Below are 20,080 nucleotides of genomic sequence, written 5' to 3'. Positions count from 1 at the left end.
TCAAGACATTCCAAACTACCACTCTAGAGCTGATAACAATCCACCAATTTCTCACAATTGAACTGTCGTGTCACGTGTGATTTTTCTGTTTCCAAGGCGCTCCAACAACAATAAAGCTCCACAACAAAAAGTCCTAAGTACATTTTACAAGGGAGTAAGAACAGTATCATATCCACACCACGCCGAGCACAGGCAAACACAGAAAGAAATATCCCTCAGACACACCAATAATTATGAACACAATGTGTGACACACAGTCACGGGCTAAAACAAAAAAAGATAAATCCTCATGACACACCAATATGAACAAAGTGTGTCACACACAGTCACAGGATAACACACAAAGATGAATAGTGAATTTTGTTTAATGTACCGTCACACAAACTGGTGATTGTAGAAAACAGACAAAGAAAAGTCCTCCCAAGACACCAACATGAACGCGGTATGTGACACACACAGAGAAAAGAATCCACGACTCCCACTACAGTCGATGCACGAGACTCGTCTGTCAACTGAATGTCACATTGGAAACACTGACTGCCTGCCAAAGCAAGACGACAGCGCTGTCCTTGTTGGCCTTACACACCAAACGGACCCCTGAAAAACAACACCGACCGACCTGCCATGTTTTCGTTGTATGGAGGAGGACGGGTGAAGGGGGTGGGGTTGTGGGGTTGGGATGGGGAAGGGTCTGTTGACACCTGAAAAAGGTTACCTTTGATGATGGGGAAGGGAAGAGAATGTGTTGACGCATAAAAAAAAAGGTTACCTCTAGCCAGACTCTCCACGGTCAACTGCAGAGAGTGTGATAATGATTATGATGATAATGACCACACACACACACACACACACACTTCCAGTTACTTTGCTTGCTCAAACCAACTACCGCAGCGCACTCGTGCTCTCTATAACGGGGCGAATATTCATTACAAACATATGTACATTCTATAAACTAATTGCTATATGGCTTTGAGCGTTGTGATCATGACCGCCTTAAGAATGAGGTTAAAACGGTCCGCTCCGGAACATGTGAACTGGCGATCGTAACTATAGTTTGACCACGTTTTAGTTTCTTTTTCCCCTTGACTGAAGAAAACCGAACTGTTAAGTGGTCAATGTAGGCCTTATTCATATACTGACCTGCGTCAAAGACCGACGAAATTTCCAACGGAGCACGGTGAAAATGCCACAATCATTACTGAATGAAATAAATATAATTGTTCTGAAAATAAATAAAATAAATAAATAAACAAACACAGAAAATAAACAAATATCGTTGATTTGTCGTGTTCAAGAATGCTGAATTTCAGTATTTCTGTTGATTCAAATACAAGATACTTCACAAAGGTAAAAAAAAAAACCCAAAACCTGGATAAAAGCCCGGAGGAAAAGAACTAGCATGGGGAGGTTCCCAAGGCGACAGACCTGAACAAAGGATAGAAAGACGATCCACAGTACAGTACATGATGACGACGATGACAGCAGACACCTGAACAGGTAAGACCTGGGAGCACGTGAGAGGGAACAGGGAGAGATAAAGGCAGAGACAGAGGCAAAGCCCTGTCTGTTGTAAATAAGATATAATGGTATGGAACACACACACACACACACACACACACACACACACACACACACACACAGTCTGTCACTCACTCACTCACGCACGCACACACTCCCAAGTACACACCTACGTACCTCCCGCAACTCCCCTCCGAGTCAACTCCTCCCCCCACGCCCCCAACCACACGACTGAACGGCTGAGATGCGTGAATCATATGCGCAGTGATTGACATCGATATTGTTCAAGCACAAGACCTCCGGTTTATGATTAAAACGCTCTCCATGGGAGGCTGGAAGTGAAGAAGGGGTGTGTACATGTTTCGGCCTGTCTGACTCTTTGTGCATCTGCCATCGAAAGCGATCGATCCACGCCCATATTTATGAAACTATCCAGCTCAATTTTGGCACACCGCATGACTAATTTTGGACCTTGAATTGGTGGTCAAAATGATTTGAGACTTCGCCTAGGTGGTAACGCCTTCAAGGTAAAAACAACTGTTGTTGTTGGTGGTGGTGGTGGTGGTGGTGTTGGTTTGAGCAAAGTTATCTAATGAAGAATGTTGTTTCTATACCTCCAAGTTATAGTCCCATTACATTATTCAGAAAGTAATGCCTCGAACTCAGGTTTTCAACACTAATACGAAAATACCAAATCATTTTTTTACCACAAAGTCAAAATCCACAATCATTTTGTTCCACCAACGTCAACGTCCCAAGTCATTTTTACCCTCAGTACACAGGTCTCATATCCTTACCACCGCCACGTCAAGATACAATATCATGTTCACAATTGTACCATAGTCCCAGACCTTTATTCAATGACCAAGTTAAACGCATAAATGATCAGTAATTTGCCCTCCAAGTCTGAACAGAGGCTCAGAACAGGAGTTTGTCTATATTTCAAGAAAGTGCCCAAGAAGAAAAAGTGGACTTCAGAATCTCGTTCAGTTTTATTCTCACTACAGCAAATCGACATAAATGGAAATGCTCTCTACAGTTTACAGATTAAAATAAACGCATTAACATTAAAACTGAATGTAGTAAGCTCGTTACACACTATACCGTGGAGGAAAAAATTCAAATACACATGAACTTTTTTAATGTGAGGTTTTAAAGCCTTTTATATCTAGCTTTCCGGGGAAAATAGTTTTGAAATCGTTTTTTCAACTTGATAATTGTTTGTAATTGTTCAAACTTCTTAAGTTTACTTCACAGTGAATATGAACGTTTACTTTTGATCTTTTTTTTTCTTCTTCTTTTCTTCATCTTTTTCTTCTTTTTTTTTCAAGTTTGCAATTTAAATTGCACTAGACTGTCGTTCCTTCGTGTATGTATCCCCCCCCCTCCCCCCCAAAAAAAAATCAAAAAAAAAATCATACTATGTGAACAAACGTAAAACTAAACAATACCTCAACAAACTGCCCGAATAATCAGTCAGTTAGCTAATGGCCGCCTTAGGCCAAATAGATAACGACTATACCGATGATGATTCTGGCGAACGCGCTGAGACATCGATAATTATGAATTATCATTCCTTGTCTGTGTTCTGTGGTTCCACTTCCAAGTTCTATTTCCATGTGTGTGTGTGTATGTGTGCGTGTGTGTGTGTGTGTGTGTGTGTGTGTGTGTGTGTGTGTGTGTGTGTGTGTGTGTGTGTGTTCGACAGGTCAGATAGCGCGAGATAAATATATGATCATCATCATTTACATTATTATTATCATTATCATTATTAGCATTATTATTATTATCATCATCAGTGACGGGCGCAATAGCCGAGTGGTTACGGGGGTGTGCATGCTGGGTATGTTCGTGTTTTCATAACCCACCGAACGCTGACATGGATTACAGGATCTTTAACGTGCCTGTTTGATCTTCTGCTTGCGTATACACACGAAGGGGGGTTCAGACACAAGCAGGTGTGCACATATATTGACCTGGGAGATCGAAAATATCTCCACCCTTTACCCACCAGGCGCCGTTACCGAACTTCGAACCTGGGACCCTCAGATGGAAAGTCCAACGCTTTAACCACTCGGCTATTGCGCCCGTCTTATCCTGTCAAAGCTTCGTGGTGAGCCGCCCTTCAAAAGACGGCAGTGAAGTGGTAAGTTTGTGCCGGAGCGTGAGAGGGGAGACCGTGGTGGCACTGGTGGGGCTGAGGAGGTAGTCCGCCGTGTCGGCGAGGTGAGATGGATGAGACCGATGGGGGAAGCAAGGGGAAGACTGGGGAGGAGCGGAGGGAGGGAGGGAGGGAGTGTGGGTGAGGACGAAAGAGAGAGGGAGGTGTAGGGAGAGACAAAGGGACAACGCACAGGCACAAAAGGACTAAGACAGAGTGACTGGCGCATATCTCTCTCTCTCTCTCTCTCGATATACACCTCTCTCTCCACAGAGAGTGAGAGAGAGAGAGAGAGAGGAGACAGATATATATATATATACACATATATATATATATATCACTGTATATATATACAGGTACACACAAAGATACCCACACAGACACACCGAGACAGAATGAGAGAAGGGGGGGGGGAGGGATGGGACCTATTCACTGAAACGATCGAGCTGTTCACTTCCGAACTCTCTCTCTCTCTCTCACACACACACACACACACACACACACACACGCGCGCGCGCGCGATCTCTTTCACACGCACTGGCGTGTGCAAACGCACACAAACAAAAACACATATCTTTTAGTTAATATCAACACGCGCGTACATGCGCATCCAGTTCAGAGACGTACACACATTCACACACGCGTATACATGCACACATACACAAACGCGCGTGTGCATTTGCGTATTTAAGTACAATAACGTACAAAATTTATACAACACACACACACACACACACATCTCCCTCCCGCACCCCCTCGCTCCCCACCCACACCCTTCATTCAGTCATTCATTCCAACCTTTCCCTTTCCTCCCATGCACTCTGTCACAGATCCGTCAATTCCTTCAGCCTGCATGCTTTATGGCTTGCTGGCTTGAAGACGGATGTATGGAACATTTGCTAAAACAATAAACGGATCTCTCTCTCTCTCTCTCTCTCTCTATGTGTGTGTGTGTGTGTGTGTGTATATATATATATATATATATATATATATATATATATATATATATATATAATTCTCATCGAACCCCATCTATAAGAGTGAAAATATCTTCTGATCGAGAGGCTTGGAGGTGGAGGACGAGAGAGAGAGAGAGAGAGAGAGAGAGAGAGAGAGAGAGAGAGAGAGAGAGAATGTGTGTGTTTAGAAACAGTGCACTGGCTTTGACGATGATAAGGCAACGTTTTGTCTTGCAAGTGTCGATGTGGATTACAAAGACGGCAAATGTTCGGTTCTGGACATGGACTGAAATGGAGACAGACAGACAGACAGTGCGAGAGAGAGAGAGAGAGAAGGGGGGCGTAGGGAGAGGCAATGTAGAGAAAGATAAATACAGGTACAGAAAGACAAACAAAACACACGCACAGAGAGAGAGAGAGAGAGAGAGAGAGAGAGAGAGAGAGAGAGAGAGAGAGAGAGAGAGAGAGAGACAGAGACAGAGACACAGAGAGAGAGAAACAGAGACAGAGACAGAGAGAAACGAAACGAAACGAAACGAATTTTTATTTCACGAGGGTAGTGGAGTAAGCACTGCTGCTTTTCACATCCTGCCCTCAGAGACAGAGACAGAGAGAGAGAGAGAGAGAGAAGTGGGGACGCAGACGAAGATACAAACGCAAACGCAGATGGTTTATTCAGTTGGGCCATGGCCCCCATATGTAGAGGCGATAACAAGATGTGCAGATATCACCGTTACAGAACTAATTTTGAGGGCAGGAACAGAGAGTGAAGAAACAACAAACACCGAAACATACTGATAAACTGATCGACACAAAGAACGATACCACAGCGATGTTATCTACGTCTCTCTGACTTGCCTCTGCTCTTCTGATGTATCAAAATCAAAACACTTCAAGGTGCTGTTCATTCATCCCCAAAGCTACGGAGACTCAAAATACAACTCAATGTAAGATAACCACCGACACTTAACCCTTCTGCTTCCTCCTGCCGATCATCCCAACCCAAAACAACAACAAAAATCTTTGTCTGCCACTGGATGTAAACATGGTGGCATTTACCTTTGTCCGCTTGACACGTAGAACTGTGCGTTTTTCTTTTTCTCTCTCTGTGCGAGTGCGTAGAGTGCGTTGAGTGTGTGTGTGTGTGTGTGTGTGTGTGTGTGTGTGTGTGTGTGTTTGCATGTGTGTGTGTCTGTGCGTGTGCACCCTTGTGCGTGTGCTGAGGTGTGGTGTGTGGTCTAGTGTGATACTGACTGAGGCCTGTAGTATCTTTGTGTGTAAAACCGAGTGAGTGTGTGAATGTTCGTTGGTGGCTGTGGTGAAATGTTGATGTTCCGGCTACCGGTGTGTGTGTGTGTGTGTGTGTGTGTGTGTGTGTGTGTGCGTGCGCGCGCGCGTGTCGGTATGTGTGCACCCGTGTGCGTGGTTTGAGGTGTGGTCACGTGTTGTCTAGTGTGATGCTGAGATGTGTGTTACTTGCTTGTGTGTATTTTGCTTTATGCACTGCTGTTTTATCTTTTGTAACGAACATTTGTCATGTTGCGAGTGTGCTGGACTTGTCTGTTGGCTGATATATCATTTGTGAATTGTGAGTGACGAGCCTGTGGATGCACAATTTAAGTTTCCAAATGGATGAGAACTGAGTTGTATTGTATTGTATAGTATTGTATTGTATTGTATTGTATTGTGTGAACGTTCGCTGGTGGCGGTCAGGGTGAGATGTCGTACCAGGCTCTCTCTCTCTCTCCGTGTGTGTGTGTGTGTGTGTGTGTGTGTGTGTGTGTGTGTGTGTCCGTTTCTTGCTATGTTTGTGTTACAGTGTGTGTGTGTGTGTGTGTGTGTGTGTGTGTGTGTGTGTGTTTGAGTGCATGCGCGGTTTTTCTGGGGGTATTGTGTGGTTTTCGTTTTTATTGTTGTTTTTGTTTTTTTTGCGCTTTGCGTGCGTGCGCGCCCGTAGGCAAAATATCATGCTTGAAGAAGAAGGTACACGCAGAAAACGCACACGAAGAAAATGTCTCTTTCCCAACAAGTATTCCTCCCTCCCTCCAAAATGTCAAAGGGGGAGTTAATGAAAACAAAGACCCCACACTGCACAACACTTTCGCCTTTTCGAAGGAAGGGAGAGAACCCAGACACCAACTGCACATCGACGTGACTGCGTTCATCTGTGTGTTATTGACAGCGGTTATCGTGCACAGTTCAGTGTGTGTGTGTGTGTGTGTGTGTGTGTGTGTGTGTGTGTGTGTGTGTGTGTGTGTGTGTGTGATCATCAAACAGTAACAACAACACCAACACACACAAACACACAACCGAGAGATCGACAGACGAAACACCACTACACGTGACACGTGGCATATCCACACGCACGCACGCACAGACACATAAGCACGCATGTACACTCACACACGCACTGAGAAACACACACACACACACACACACACACACACACACACACACACACACACACACACGCTTGCGCGCGCACACACACACTGACACACACACATACACACAACCGATAGATCGACACGTCGAAACAAAACACACGTCAGTGGCGCGCGCGCGCACACACACACACACACACACACACACACACACACACACACACACACATACACAGAAGGGGGGGGGGGGAGGGTGATAAAAGTACAACATGCCCTCGAACAACGCAATCTTCGTGGAAACATCACCAGCCCAAGACTTGAACAGTTACGAGAATCGTCCTTAACGGCTTTTGCCAACTGGTCGTTAAAAGTAACTGCATCGAGTACAGAACGTGATGGAGAATAATCATTATTGTTTGTGCGGTAATGGTGGGTAGGGGGGAAGAGGGGGGGCGGAGAGGGGGAGGGGGGGAGAGAGAATGACAGAAAGAGGGGAGAGAGAGAGAGAGACAGGGACAGAAAGAGCGAGAGACATATATGGATAGGGGTGTAGGATAAAAGAATGTGGTGGGGTCAGGGAGGCAGGGAGGAGGTGAGGGAGAGGGAGGTGTGTGCGGAGGGGGTTGGGGGGGAGAGGGGGAAGGGTTTTGGTGGTGTGAGGGGGAGGGGGGTGGGAGTGAGGGGGGGGCAGATTTATTGTCATTGTCGCGAATTGGGCAGCCATCACAGTACAGTAGTTGCAGCTGGGGCGGGTCACGTACGAAGGCACAGCTGCCTTTCTGTGGCCCTCTGACTGTGTGTGGGGGAGGTGGGGGGTTGGAGGGGAGAGAAAGAGAGAGAATGTATGTATGTATGTATGTATCTGTGTGTGTGTGTGTGTGTGTGTGTGTGTGTGTGTGTGTGTGTGTGTGGTAGTTGTAGTAGTAGTGGTAGTAGTAGCAGTCTTTTTATGTATTTCCAGTCTAAGCAATATTAGACCGCCGGCGCGCGCTGTGTGTGTGTGTGGTTCTGTGTGTGTGTGTCGTTCTCTCTCTCTCTCTCTGTGTTTGTGTGTGTGTGTGTGTGTGTGTGGTTCTGTGTGTCTATGTGTGTCTGTATATGTGTCATAGTTATAGCAATAGTTGTACCCTTTTTATTTCAACTCGAAGCAGTATGAGACCGTGTGTGTGTGTGTGTGTGTGTGTGTGTGTGTACGGATTGAAGTGTTCTCAGTGATTTCTTGTTCGTTTTGTTAGGAGCACCTAACTGCGTTATAAAACTAAGTGCACTCAAGATCTTGATGGAGAAGGGGACATATGTGTGGGCCGGGGGAACTCGGAAAAACATTCGGGCTCCACGTGTGTAAACTCTGTTACATACACGCACACACACGCGCGCGCGGGCGCAAGCGCAAAATAACTGGGAAAGAGAGCAAGGGGGGGGGGCGAGGGGGGGGGGGGGTAGGAGGAAGTGAGAGAGACGGGGAGAGAAAGAGAGAGAGAGTGTGTGTGTGCGTGAGTGTGTTTACAGTGTACTCTCTCTCTCTCTCTTCTCTGGGTGTGTGTGTGTCTGTGTGTGTGTCTGTGTGTGTTTACTTGTGTTTGTACACGTGTATCACGCTCGTGTATGTGTGTCCTGGGGTTGCTTGCGTGCGTGTGTGTGTGCAAATGGAGGACGAGAGAGCTGTGTGGAGGGGTAATGGTGGGGGGAGTCTGCAGGAAATGGACGGCGAGGTAGGCGGGGGTGGTGGGGTGAGTGTCCCGTTATATGTGACTTTGACATGACAGCAGACACTTCCTCCTACTGCGTGTCACTGACATCCTGAAAAAGGATTTTTCCCCCGTTAAACCAGCTTTCTTTTCTTTTATTATACATACATATATTTCACGCTCGGATGAAATTACAGCTTGGTTGAAATTTAGGGTTGGGCGGTGGGTTAGGTGGGTAAGCGCGCGCGCGCTGTGTGTATTCGTGAGTTGTGAGCACTTGACTGATGTTCGCTGTTCCTTCGAGGGTGAGGGATTCGTGTACACACACACACACACACACACACACATTTTCTTCTTGGATATCTTCTGTTCCCTCCTTTCCATTCCCACACTACCACTCTCATTGCCATTCTTCTTCCAGGTGGTATGACATGCATCATAGTGTCACGAGCTAACACGATGAATAATGTTTCTGCATGAATTATGAAAATTGTTTCGTGAAACAGCAAACGTCATGTTCTGTGTGTGCTGTTTCCTTTCTCTCTGTCTGTGTCTCCTCTCAATGTCAAACAAGTACGTACACACACACACACACACACACACACACACACACACACACACACACATATGCGAGTATGCTCACACACACACACAAACAAACACACACACACATCCCATGTGAAACAGGTCCCCCTCAAAACATATCACTTTGTGGAAAGACGTTAAACTGACAACTACTACATCACTACTACTACTGCAACTGTTAATACTACTTCTACTGCTACTTCTAATACTATGCACACACACACACACACACACACACACACACACACACACACACACACATATATATATATATATATATATATATATATATATCCCAGTGAAACAGGTCCCCAACAAAATACTGCCACACTGATCTGTGATCACACGAGCAGGGCAACAACACAACACAACACAATGCAATACAACACAGCATAATACAACACAATGCAATACAATTCAATCCAATGCATTACAACACAGCACAACACAACACTAATTAATTCCTCTAAGGGGAAATTTCAGTCTGCTTAGAGACTGCAGGAGAGAGAAGGCCTGTGGTCATCAGTGCTGCGCCACTGACACGCTGCATGCAATAACCAATCCCCACGATCAAAAGCACTCTCCCATCTCATCATCAATCACCTCATTATTTGCCCTGTAGAAAAAAAAAAAAAAACCGCCATCGGTACAGATCAGTTCTCTCGGGCACCTGTGAAATCGGACAACATTCCACTATGTGCGCATACTGTGCCAGATCATTGTCGCCTCACTATCGATCAGTATCTGTCTCACTCGGGACTTTACTGGGCACTCACATAATATACGAGGCATCAATAATTTGTCGCCGGCGACAATATACGTAGTCACGGTAAATTGCGAAATCGGCACTTACTGTTGGCACGTGTTGGCACATATAATAATACGGGCGACTCAATAATATGTGCCTGGCTGACAACAGCAGCACTGGGATAGCGTACATAAAAAAGGAAAGATGAGAGAACAAGAAGCAATTGCACGAGGACAATAATAAGCACGGGCGACAAGTAACCAGATGCTGAAAAACAGCACATGAGCTGGTGAGGAGGAGAAGGTGGCGGGAGGAGAGAGGAGAGAGAGAGTGAGAGAGAGGCAGACGAGCAGAGAGAAGACAAGACAGAGAAATTCTATTCAGGATAAAGAACACTGGTGTGCTTGTTAACAGTGGAGGGTGAATTTGATTTTCAATAGCCTCATGTGCCAAACACAAACACTAAAACTAATAGACTATACATTAGTTGACACAGACAAGAGACACTGAGAAAGACAAAGAGACCTAGACAAAGACACACAAAAGTAAATGTTATCAATGTACGCTCATCGATACCAGTCAACACCTACCTCTTCAACGCTGACACTCTAGGCATCCCGTTAGGCGGAAGCAGACCACTGGTTGGGACGTTTATTGCTATTACGCCGATCGCGATTCGCCAGCGCACTCAGGTTGGCCAGAGAAGCCCCAATGTCCTGAGTGAGGCTTCCGCGTCGTGACGTCATTTTCCTTATGACGTTAGGCGATGAACACAAAAATGACGTTCGAGACGACGCTGTGGTTGGTTTTACGTTTCTTGATGTTCTTCTGTCGCCAAAGCCACACTTTGGTAACAGACATGGGATTTAGAAGTCCAGCATCCAAAGCGAATCACCGTTTTCGTGTTCATTTGCTACATGATTTTCCGCCCATAGTTGTCGAAAGTGTTGGTCAGTTGGAAACAAAGTCGTCCAGTTTCCACCACCCACAGTTGTTTTTTTTTATTCTTTTGTTGTTCGTACTGGATATGTTTTTGTTAACTTCTTGAAGAAAACTGTTGATGGAGGAAACAAATATAGGTCACGCGTTTTCACCGATCATTGTAGAGGAATCCAAGACCCAAGTGATGACGACGAAATTACGCTTGGTGCTGGAGCAGAGGTGGGTGTTGTTTAATGTCCCGTCAATCATAGGCCCACTTGTGATTGTAGACATGCAGCTGAGGTTCTTTCATTTAACGTTTTTCATTGTACGATAATATTCGAACTTGCATATATGTCATTGTTCTTGTGGTTGATATTGTTCTGATTGAAGAATTCCAAGTTAATTTCTCCATTGGAAGCTAGCCATAACATTAGTAATTGCGCACTCTTATATAAAGTTAAAAAAAAAAAAAAGAATAAAGAAAGTCCTAATTGATCAGGCAAAAGGCTGATAAAGCCTAAAAGCCGTGACACTTGATGTGATATGATAATAATATTGGCGTCATTGACAATAAAAATAATTCATTTAACTCATATGGCATGTGAAACATGCATTAAAACACAAAAACGAAACGTTTACATGCATAACTCTGCACAGGCATCCAACCAAATATCCAAACACTAACTGAAGTATATACATTCATAAAATCATCAAACGCTACACAACACTCATCATACATATCATACACCGCCACTGTTTACAAAAGCGGAAGCAAGGGTTGATAAATTGTTTTTACTAACAGTCGGAGAGGAACTGACAAAAATGGGTTATTTTTCCGACAGCAAAGGTCTGAATTGCAAATCTGCCGTAGTCAGAATGAATCCTGTTGAATGATAAAGCATAAATTTATATGTCCCTTCTTTCGTATAAGGTTTCCATGAGAAGTCAAGGACAAATGGAGGATAATCATTGTCATTGATTTTCGTTAAACTGCAGTTGATGAGGCACAGATGTCGCGTCGAATATGCATTGGTTTCACAGTGTTATTGTTGATGAGTGTTGCCGATGGTATAACGCATGTTGTTGTCTTCAGACATAAGATAAACCAAAGACCCTTTCCACAAGTATTTGCTGTTTTCATATATTGATGTGCTCTTCTTGTGATTTTTCTTTTTCCGGTTTGTTTATCAGATTCCTTAAAACAATCGAAAAACCTCGTATTATAATCCCGAGTGACCTAAAACATAAACAAAATGACATTGGAAAATGGTGATCATTAGTGTGAGATTCCAGCTGGAAAATCCTCAAGATAGGTTTTTCAAAACCTTCGTGCACTGGTTTCAAATTGGGCCCATAGATAAACCAATTCCTTTTTTGTGGAGGGTGGGAGGGGGGATTTTCCCTCGAATATAATGAGTCTTACACGACTTTCGGATTTTAAATCGAGTGCGTTATATTTGTTGTGATTCCAACCAGTAAATTTAGCTCTCTGGAATACGGTGAGCTCGTGAAACGCTTAGAGATGCCATCACCATTTTGCCTAAAATTGTGTTTGCTGTTGGTCTGGAAGATTCCTCAAAGTTAATCGTTACTTAGACCCTACTTGTCAGTCATGTGAATTGTTGCCATATAGAGATCTTCTTTTGTATATCCGCTTTGGCCAAGTGGAGTGATGGCCTAGAGGTAACGCGTCCGCCTAGGAAGCGAGAGAATCTGAGCGCGTTGGTTCGAATCACAGCTCAGCCCACTAGACCTTGAGTGGTGGTCTGGATGCTAGTCATTCGGATGAGACGATAAACCGAGATCCCGTGTGCAGCATGCACTTAGCGCACGTAAAAGAACCCATGGCAACAAAAGGGTTGTTCCTGGCAAAATTCCGTAGAAAAATCCACATCGTTTGGAAAAACAAATAAAACTGCACGCAGGAACAAATACAAAAGAGAGAGAGATTAAAAAAAAAGAAAAAAAAAGGTGGCGCTGTATTGCAGCGACGCGCTCTCCCTGGGGAGAGCAGCCCGAATTTCACACACAAAAATCTGTTGTGATAAAAAGAAACACAAATACAAATATACGCACAGTTTTGACAGTCTGTGACAGTGGATGCCTCTATTCTCACTGGTTAATAGCTAAAAGGTCCCGTTCACCACGTCTAGAGCTTGACAAGAGAAGGCAGAGCCCGAATTTCTCCATCCGCCATTTAACCCTCACCAATCGATGCCAAGTATCCATTCGCACCTGGATGGTGTGAGGAAAATCGGAATTAAGTGCTTTTCCCAGGGACATAACACCCATCCGAAACGCGGCCGGCCTCGAAGCCTGGTCACTGGTGAACACTGAATCAGAAGTTCAACGTCTAACCAATTCTGCCACGGCGTCTCCCCCGAATGGGTGGACCTGACAAAAAGAGCAAATCTCTCTTTGTAGATCGCCTGTTCAGATACTGTTAATTATTGGTAAACGTGGGAAACTTATACTTCCTCTGACTCGTCAGTCGTGAGGCTAAGTGATAAACTTTTTTTCTTTTGTTAAAAAAAAAAATATATATATTAAAATATATATATATATATATATCACTATTATTACTACTACTATTATTATTATTATTATTAGTGCTGGACGTTTTTTTCATAAATAGAACATGATTTTCTCGTCATGACCACCGACGAATTGTTTGTTCACCAACGCACATAAATATGCATCTAAGTCCAAGCGCGAGCATAATCATACCCGGGAAAAAAAATCACAGCAGCAGAAGTGAAGAAGAAGTGAGAGGGGGCATAAACGTTTTAAGCGCACGAACTGATGCGTGCGCGCGCGCGCGCGTGAGAGAGAAGAGAGAGAGGTGGGGGGGTGGGGGGGGGGGGACGTAATCAAATTCCCTCCTGGCGTCTCACTCCCATCCCTCCCTCACCGCCCTCCCGGGATAGACCAACATAACAAAAAGCAGGTCATGTCGCCTTTCCTCTCTTCCCAAGCACCATTAATCCCCCTATCCCACCCCGCACCTCCAGCCAATCCCAACGTGACCCCTCCAAACCTTCCATCCTCCTCGTCCTTTCCCCCTCCATTCTTCCGGAAGAGGACCTGGCATTGACGTCACCACTTCAAATATATCCCGTCCGCCACCATTACATCACCAACCATCCTCCACTTCAACCCTTCCCCGCCGGTCTCGATCGCATAAGGTGGATTTCACGTAATAAGCGGACTGCCCTAAAAGTGGTTAAAGCGCGTGCGACACCATCGCCCCTCCCCTACTGACACATCCTGCTGAGGGGCCGTATTCAAGACACCACCGTGCCTGTACCTGCGGGTAATTTGAATGAGGCAAGGCAAACTGGCCGAGGGTAAGCAGTAGCCGGTATTCAGGGACACAGAGCCTTCCCGCGGGTCTACAAACCCGAAGTCACTTTACCCTATCTGCTAAGGGTGACAACAGCCCACGAAGATGTAAATATGGCGAAGCCTTTTATTGCGTTGGTTTTGTTAAGGGAAAACAGGCGTTTTGCGGGGAGAGACCGAGTTTTGAATACGGCCCCATAGTTTGATCTTATCCTTTGTTCGCTTGGCAGTCAAAATCGACGTATTCAGACTGGCAGACGTTCTATATTCCATATGCCTTACGTATGTAGCTGCGAAGTGAGTGCACTTGCAGACAATAAATGATGGAATGCCCGAAATTTGCAGATCGTCTAAATTCGTTCATTCCAGAGAAATATTTGAATCCGAACTCCGTTATTTCATTTTATTGTTGCAATTAGCTGAAAAGCAAGGAGGACAATGTATCAGAATGCGAAAGTGGCCCCAAGATTCCACAAGTTGCTGACTCTCATCAATGCTTCGCCACTGAAGCTTTTTTAAATTCTTGTTTATCCACGAATGTGCACGAAGAGCTTGATAATGTATATTTAATATACTTTATGCTGACACTACGCGTTTAAATACGAAAACTAAACCTACTTTATGTCTCGTCCTCCATTCAAAGGTAACTTGCTTAATTCATGGTTTTTATTGGAATAATCCGTCAGCTGAAGGTATATGAAAGACGTACAGAGCAACATTCCCTGCGAAAAACCCCACCACCAAACAAAACCACAAAATACGTGACTCGCCGCGACGAGCCCTCCCCCCTCTCTTCAGATCCGATTGTTGTCGATGAGTTGCTGCGGACCTTCTGGACGGAATAACAATCATAAAGATTCTACTTGCTGGTACGACATTATTTGTCAGTCTCGATTCCTCAGGCCTTTTCAGAACAGATTAAAACGCGTTTTCTGATAGTTCCTAAATCATCTTTTATATTCTGATGCTTATTTACAGATAATTTGACCTTCTTGCCGAAAACTTTTATAATTATCGTAATTTTAAAATGTATTTACTTCGTCTTCATTCATTTGTATTATTCATTTTATGTCTTTTTTATATACATAACATGCAGATAGGAACAACTCAAGCCCTGACCCCCCACTCCCCAGCTCTTCTCAAACGATTAGTCTTTGTTTCTTTGTGACCTTGACAAGCATAATGAACGCAATGTGAAGATTATCATGACACGCATGTTGACATTGCCTTCGAACAGAAACGGTATGACAGGACTAACTTTGATTCTTGTTTTATTTAGTTACTTGCCTTCTGCTTCTTTATTTTATGTTTTAATATCTTTTATTCTCATTGTTCTTATTCTTTGTCTTCATTTTTCACCCTAATAATTAGTGACCAGCGTAATGGAAGTTAGGTTGTTCTGGAACATTGAAGCGGATACGGATAGTCTTCTACATTGTACATGCCTCTCAGAATGTATGCATACAACGCTTTTTGTCTTTGCTAAATCGTTTACTCGACCCATCTTCTCTCATTCTCTCCATATTCCACTCATTTGTGTGGTTTATCTTTTCGCGCATTCGCGTTGTTGCTTACCAACAGATTGTGACAAAAAACTCATTAACTCGCATCCATTACCACTCCGACTTTAGAGTTTGCATACACGCTTTTTAGTTCTGCTAAATCGTTTACACCATCTTCTCCATTCACCCATATGCCACACTCAATGTGTGGGTGTGTTTTCGCGCACGCGTGTGCTTACACAACACTGCACAACTCAGTTCACTCGCCATCCCATACCACCCGAGCTTTAAGTTCCCCGTGTCAATTAAGCGTGTATACACAGCCTTATCACTGTCAGGTGTCCATTCGGAAGAGGCCTGTCCCATACCAGACTTGAAGTTTTCCGTGTCAATTAAGTGTGTGTACAGCCTTGTCACTGCGAGGTGTCCATATAATACGGAAGAGGTGGCAGTGTCTGTGTGAAAATTGTCCGGTCTTTGAGTGGTGGGCACGTCAACCCTACTCCGCGGAGGTGGCCGGAAAGATCGATGGACGCATTCCTCATTACTAGCACCGCCGCCTTGACGTCATCGCCCTTCACACTGATGTCTCTGTGGGGAATTGGAGGGACCCGTCAACCTCTCTCTCTCTCTCTTTCGCTCGGCTTTCGTCTATCTCTGTTCTTCTTTTTCTTTGCTACGTACTCTCTCAATCATCTTTTCTCTTCTCTCTGTCTCTGTGTCTTTCATCTGTCTCTCCTTTTTTTTTTTTTTTTTTTTTTTTTAATCTGCAACTTACTCTCAATATCCTTTCCTATGGCCCCCTCCCCCCTCTCTGTCTCTTTCTTCCCTCTCTCCCTCCCCTTGTCCGAAGGCCGTTATAATGCTAGATGAACAATCAAAAATATTGTCATTGTCTCTCTCTCTATCTGCTTCTATTTCCTTCTCTTTCTCCCCCTCATTCTCTTTCACTCCCCCACCCTCTCTCTCTCTCCTTTTCTCCCTTTCTTCTCTGCCTCTTACCATCTAACTCTTTTTGCTATTTCACCCCTCTCTCTCTATCCCATCCTCTTTCCTTTGTTCTGTGCCACTCTATTTGTCTGTCAATGTGGCACTAGCATCAACGTCTCTCTCTCTCTCTCTCTCTGTTACCCTCTTTTCTTCTTCTTTCCTTCCACGTCTATTTGTTTTATTTTCAAGGTTCGTTTAGCTGCAGCTAAGCGTATCCTTTTTTTTTTTATATATAAATAAATATGCGATTTCGAGCTGAGGTTGTCGCCTTTATTTTCTCATGTTTATTTTCTTTCTTCCTTTCTTTCTTTCTTTCTTTCCCAAAGCCTAAGTAAAGAACGTCAACAACTTGTAAAACCTGCAGGCAAATAACGACAGAGACAAGCTGAAGTGGATAAGTTGCATCCTCCTGCTCCACTCCCTTCTTGCCCTTACTGCCCCCCCTCCCGACCCCCTCCCAGTCGTACTTATGTCCCCTGCCCTAATCTCAGCTAAAACTCTCGCGCACTTGTGAAAGAACGTCCATTCGAAAAGAAAACAACCATCTTGTAATCTCTGGTTATGGATATCAAGAACCGCATGACCTGTAGTAGGAATAACAAGCCAAAATCTTCGTGCTAAAAGGAAATTTTCTATCCAAAATTACGTTTAAATAACATACTTACCGTGACCCAACTAGTGTACTAGTTGGGTCACGGTTAAGTATGTGTAATTAAACTAAGATTTTAGAATTTCAATCTCAGTCACAGAAAAATGTAGGAGGGGGGAAAAGAGCACTGCCTTTTAAACACTGTCGCAAAGGCCATACATTCAGAGACACCGAGAGAGACAGAAATGGGGAGACCTAATGAGAGAGAGAGAGAGAGAGAGAGAAATATGGAGAAAGAGGGGCAGAGGGGTAAGGATTGGGACAGAAATTGTCATTCTAAAATTAGCTACTTTATTAATTTGAAATGTCTTTACATCGTGTCACTTCAGAAGGGGTCATGGTCTTTTCTGGCTAGGAAGAGACAAAACAGACAGACAATCAGAAGGGCGAATATACAGACATGGACAATACAGACGGTTAGACAGTCAGAAAGACAGACAGAGACAGACAATCAGATGGGCGAATAGACAGACATGTACATCTTCAGAAAGGCACAAACATACCAAACTGAGACAGGCAGACAGAGAAAGAGAGACAGACAGACAGTGGGCGAGGCGGGGTGGGGGTGAGGGGTTGGAGGGCGCGGGGTCGGGGGGTGGAGGGAAGAGACAGAAACCTAGAGAAAGAGGGAGACAGGCACACAGCACACACAGAGAGAGGGCATAGACAGTGGATCAACGACGGAGGCACGTGGAGAAGGGGAATTAGTCACTTCTTATTTGCCAAGGAAACAATGTTTTGTGAATCCCCCTATGTTTCGTGAAAGTGCTTGACCTTTCTGTCATTAATTGTTCTTTCTTTCTTTTTTACTTCCTCTTCTTTAATGACTCTCTTTTCTCGTTCACTCTTTCTTTCTCTTTGTTAATCAAAATAATCGTGTCTCTAAATATGTTAGGTATCATATTTTGTATACGTCTCCTTTTTTCTCTCTCTCTCTTTCTGCATACTTTCTCCCTCGCAATTTCTTTGCTGTATTTCTTTAGTTCTTCCCATTAACATCCCCGATTATCCCCCCCCCCCTCTCTCTCTCTCTCTGCTCTCTGTCTCTCTTTCTTCGCGAGGACAGGTATAGTTTGGAAGGCACAGAAGCTGACTCCTTGGGAGAGAAAGAACCAACATGTCCACCCACAGGATAAAGAGTTGACATTATTCTTTTTTATGGTGTTTCTACACGCCGTCTTGGCTTTCTTAGGCTCTATATATGTATGCTGACTTATGGTTATAGGGTCAAGTAAAACCTTTTTATGTGCACACACACACACAAAAAAACCCCAGGACATCTGTAAACAGCTTAAAATTGCGTTGTGAATAATAGGAGAGGAGAGAGAGAGAGAGAGGAAACAATCAAAAATAAGGATGTTACGGAAGGTATCTATTGCTTTATATTATTGTGAATGATTGTTTTGTACATCTGGTCTCTTTTCACACACACACACACACACACACACACACACACAAACATACACACGCGCGAGTGCGCATATGCAAAGTTTCGATGACCATTAAAGAATGGTACATAGGTATACTTTCGGAATAATTTCTTTCTTGAGTGTAAAGTTTAAAAATCTGTTTTCGGATTATTTAAATGTATCAATTTCATCATCATCGCCGTCAACAGGAGCAGAAACTGTAACAATAGTAACAGTAGTGTGTTGGTGGTTACTTTGTACAATTAGATGGAGATCGTTATATTGTCGTCATTAGATTGATATCAATTATCAGATCGCTTAATATTTTTCTCTTTTCTTTTTAGAATGGGTTCTCCGTTGGGATGCAAAGCGCCTTTCTGCTGTTATGCGGAGCTGTTTACTGCGATTTAGTGGAATTGTTATAGCTTTGTTTCTCTCTCTCTCTCTCTCTCTCTCTCTCTCTCTCTCTTATTTTTTAACCACATCGCACGATTGATAAATGTTACAAATGCAGAAAACAATGGAGCTAAAAGTTGCGATTAAGAGAATAAGAAAGAAAGAAGCCAGCACACTATATATAATAAACAAACAACTGAAAAAAATAAATAACAATCCCTCTCCAGAATCGTTCTTCATTCTCCGTTGTCATACCCTGTCTTTCCCCCTCTCACCCCTCCACCTCTCTCTTTGAACTAATACAGGATCACCAAATGTACAAATCGAAAACCTACCCCTGCCAAAAATTAAACGCCAACCCCCCCTCCTAACCCCACCCCCCCCCACCCCCTCCCCCCCCCCCCCCCCCCCCCCCCACACACACAAACTGAGCTATTCCTTTTTTTTTTTTTAAGCATCAACAACAGTAAAATCCTTCCGAAACACAACTGTCGTCTGTTGCGCCGGGCAGAAACGTATCACACACACGGTAGGTGCTGGAACACACCCGGCGACTGCCTACCCTTATGGCCGCGAAGCTGTTCCCAATTTCAAGAGTGGCACTGGCACCGAACTGTGCGAAAACCACACACACTGCAAAACAAAACAAAACGAAACAAAACAAAAGCAAATCTTCCAGACCGCTCCCACATGCCGACACAACAAACTGGTAGACGGCACACACCTCACCAGTGGAGAGAGTGGAAAACACAAGGGAGACAACACCGCTGCTGTCGCACGTTCGCATTTGCCACGCGCACGCACTGAAGATTCATCGCAAGCAAG

At 44.1% G+C, this 20,080-nt stretch overlaps 1 protein-coding gene and 1 pseudogene across 4 annotated transcripts in view; one reads left to right on the top strand and one right to left on the bottom strand.

Moving 5' to 3' along the window:
- The window catches only part of LOC143282878 (proline-rich protein 5-like), a 102,462-nt gene that overhangs the window by 30,480 nt on the left and 51,902 nt on the right, over positions 1 to 20,080 (bottom strand). The window contains exons 1-2 of one of the 4 annotated variants that reach the window (XM_076588750.1): positions 19,818 to 19,973; positions 10,634 to 11,385 (exon numbers count right to left, since the gene is read on the bottom strand). The exons of 1 other annotated variant lie outside the window; for it this stretch is intronic. In XM_076588750.1, the coding sequence (XP_076444865.1) occupies positions 10,634 to 10,659 (26 nt within the window). In that variant the 5' untranslated portion in view covers positions 10,660 to 11,385; positions 19,818 to 19,973. Of the gene's footprint in view, positions 523 to 10,633; positions 11,386 to 19,817; positions 19,974 to 20,080 lie in introns of those variants that run through there. 2 more of the 4 variants (XM_076588751.1, XM_076588748.1) reach the window with 2 other exon arrangements.
- The window catches only part of LOC143283183 (uncharacterized), a 48,054-nt pseudogene continuing 46,780 nt past the window's right edge, over positions 18,807 to 20,080 (top strand).

This window comes from Babylonia areolata, chromosome 6 (assembly GCF_041734735.1).
Source record: "Babylonia areolata isolate BAREFJ2019XMU chromosome 6, ASM4173473v1, whole genome shotgun sequence".
Lineage (NCBI taxonomy): Eukaryota > Metazoa > Mollusca > Gastropoda > Neogastropoda > Buccinidae > Babylonia > Babylonia areolata.
The sequence above is the reverse complement of the archived record's forward strand: the minus strand, read 5'-3'. Positions and strand labels throughout refer to the sequence as shown.